Source organism: Buceros rhinoceros, unplaced genomic scaffold, assembly GCF_000710305.1.
Source record: "Buceros rhinoceros silvestris isolate BGI_N320 unplaced genomic scaffold, ASM71030v1 scaffold17056, whole genome shotgun sequence".
NCBI lineage: Eukaryota > Metazoa > Chordata > Aves > Bucerotiformes > Bucerotidae > Buceros > Buceros rhinoceros.
Window position 1 is genome coordinate 3,650 of NW_010417078.1, and position 1,281 is coordinate 4,930.

The 1,281-nt window shown below is 61.0% G+C and overlaps 1 protein-coding gene across 1 annotated transcript in view; it reads right to left on the bottom strand.

Moving 5' to 3' along the window:
* Positions 1-1,279, bottom strand: part of LOC104495126 (tropomyosin beta chain-like) — a gene marked incomplete at its 3' end in the record, with an annotated part of 3,230 nt that extends 1,951 nt beyond the window's left edge. The window contains exons 1-2 of the mRNA XM_010138056.1: positions 1,166-1,279; positions 277-402 (exon numbers count right to left, since the gene is read on the bottom strand). Of these exons, the coding sequence (XP_010136358.1) occupies positions 277-402; positions 1,166-1,279 (240 nt within the window). The remainder of the gene's footprint in view (positions 1-276; positions 403-1,165) is intronic.
* Positions 1,280-1,281: the final 2 nt, after the last annotated feature.

Below are 1,281 nucleotides of genomic sequence, written 5' to 3' on the forward strand. Positions count from 1 at the left end.
GTCCCCATTGGCTCGGGGGAGCCAGGCAGGCGGCTCCAGGCAGGACTGGCTGCCTGAGCAGCACCCACTGCAGCTGGACTGGCCCCAGCACCCTGAGCAGGATCTGTGCAGTCCCTGCCCTGCATCTCAGCCCAGTTCAGTGTCAGCATCGCAGGAATGGGATCCTGACAGTCTTCCCCACGGACACTTGCCATATAAGGCCCCCCTCTTCCTTCACCCCCCCCTCCCCGAGGTTCAGTGCCCACGCAGGGGAGGAGTGTTGGCGCGCCTACATACGTCTGTAGCCTTCTTCTCTGCCTGCTCCAGCTTCTCCTGGGCCTCCTTGACAGACTCAGAGTACTTCTCCACCTCATCTTCTGTGCCCTTCAGCTTCTTCTGCAGGCCCTGCTGTTCTTCCTCCAGCTGGGAGAGGGATGGAGAGCAGTGGTCAGGAGGTATAGCAAGGCTGGAGGAGGGGATGGACGGCCATCCTTCTCCTGGGGACACCCAAGACAGGGCCACCGCAGGAGCACACAGACATGTTCCATCTGCCAACTTTGGGTCCACACAACCTCAGGGAGCCCTTGGTTCCCAGTGCCACAGCAGCCCCCAGCAGCCCTGAGCCCAGCAGGGGTAAGGGGGTGGTGAGTCCTCTCCGTTTGTAGGGCACTAGAGAGGTCCTGACTTGGGGACACAGCTTGAGGGTGGGTGGAGGTGGGAGTGTGTGTGGCATGAAGAAGGTCCTCATTTCTGTGTGGCTGCGATGGGAATACACTGTCCTCAAGGGTCTCCCTTGGCAGAAAGATAGGGGGGCACCCAGATGCCCCATCTGAGGTAAGGCATATTTGGGGGGACCAGCACGAGTGGTCAGGGCAAGAGGTTGGAGCGCTTGTCCCCAGGCACAGGCATCAAGTGGGCTGAGGTCCCCAGGGATGGGCACAGAGGTCCCTGGGTACAGGTACCCAGCAGGGTGTGAGGTCTCAAAGGCTGGGCATCCCTCGAGCTGGTATCTGCAAGCTGGACACCCAGTGGGACAAGGTCCTTAAGGCAGAACACCTCTAGGCCAGCGGTGCGCAGTCTGGACACCTAGACTGGGAGTTGGACATCTCTAGGAGAGGGTCCCCAGGCTGCCACCCATCATGACGGGGTCCCCGGGTAGTGCCGAGGGAGTCTGTGGGACACCCACCTGCTTGCAGCGGTCCTCTGCCTGCTTCTTGTCAGCCTCCGCTTGCTCGGCGCGGTCGATGGCGTTCTCCTTGTCCAGTTTCAGCATCTGCATCTTCTTCTTGATGGCTTCCATGG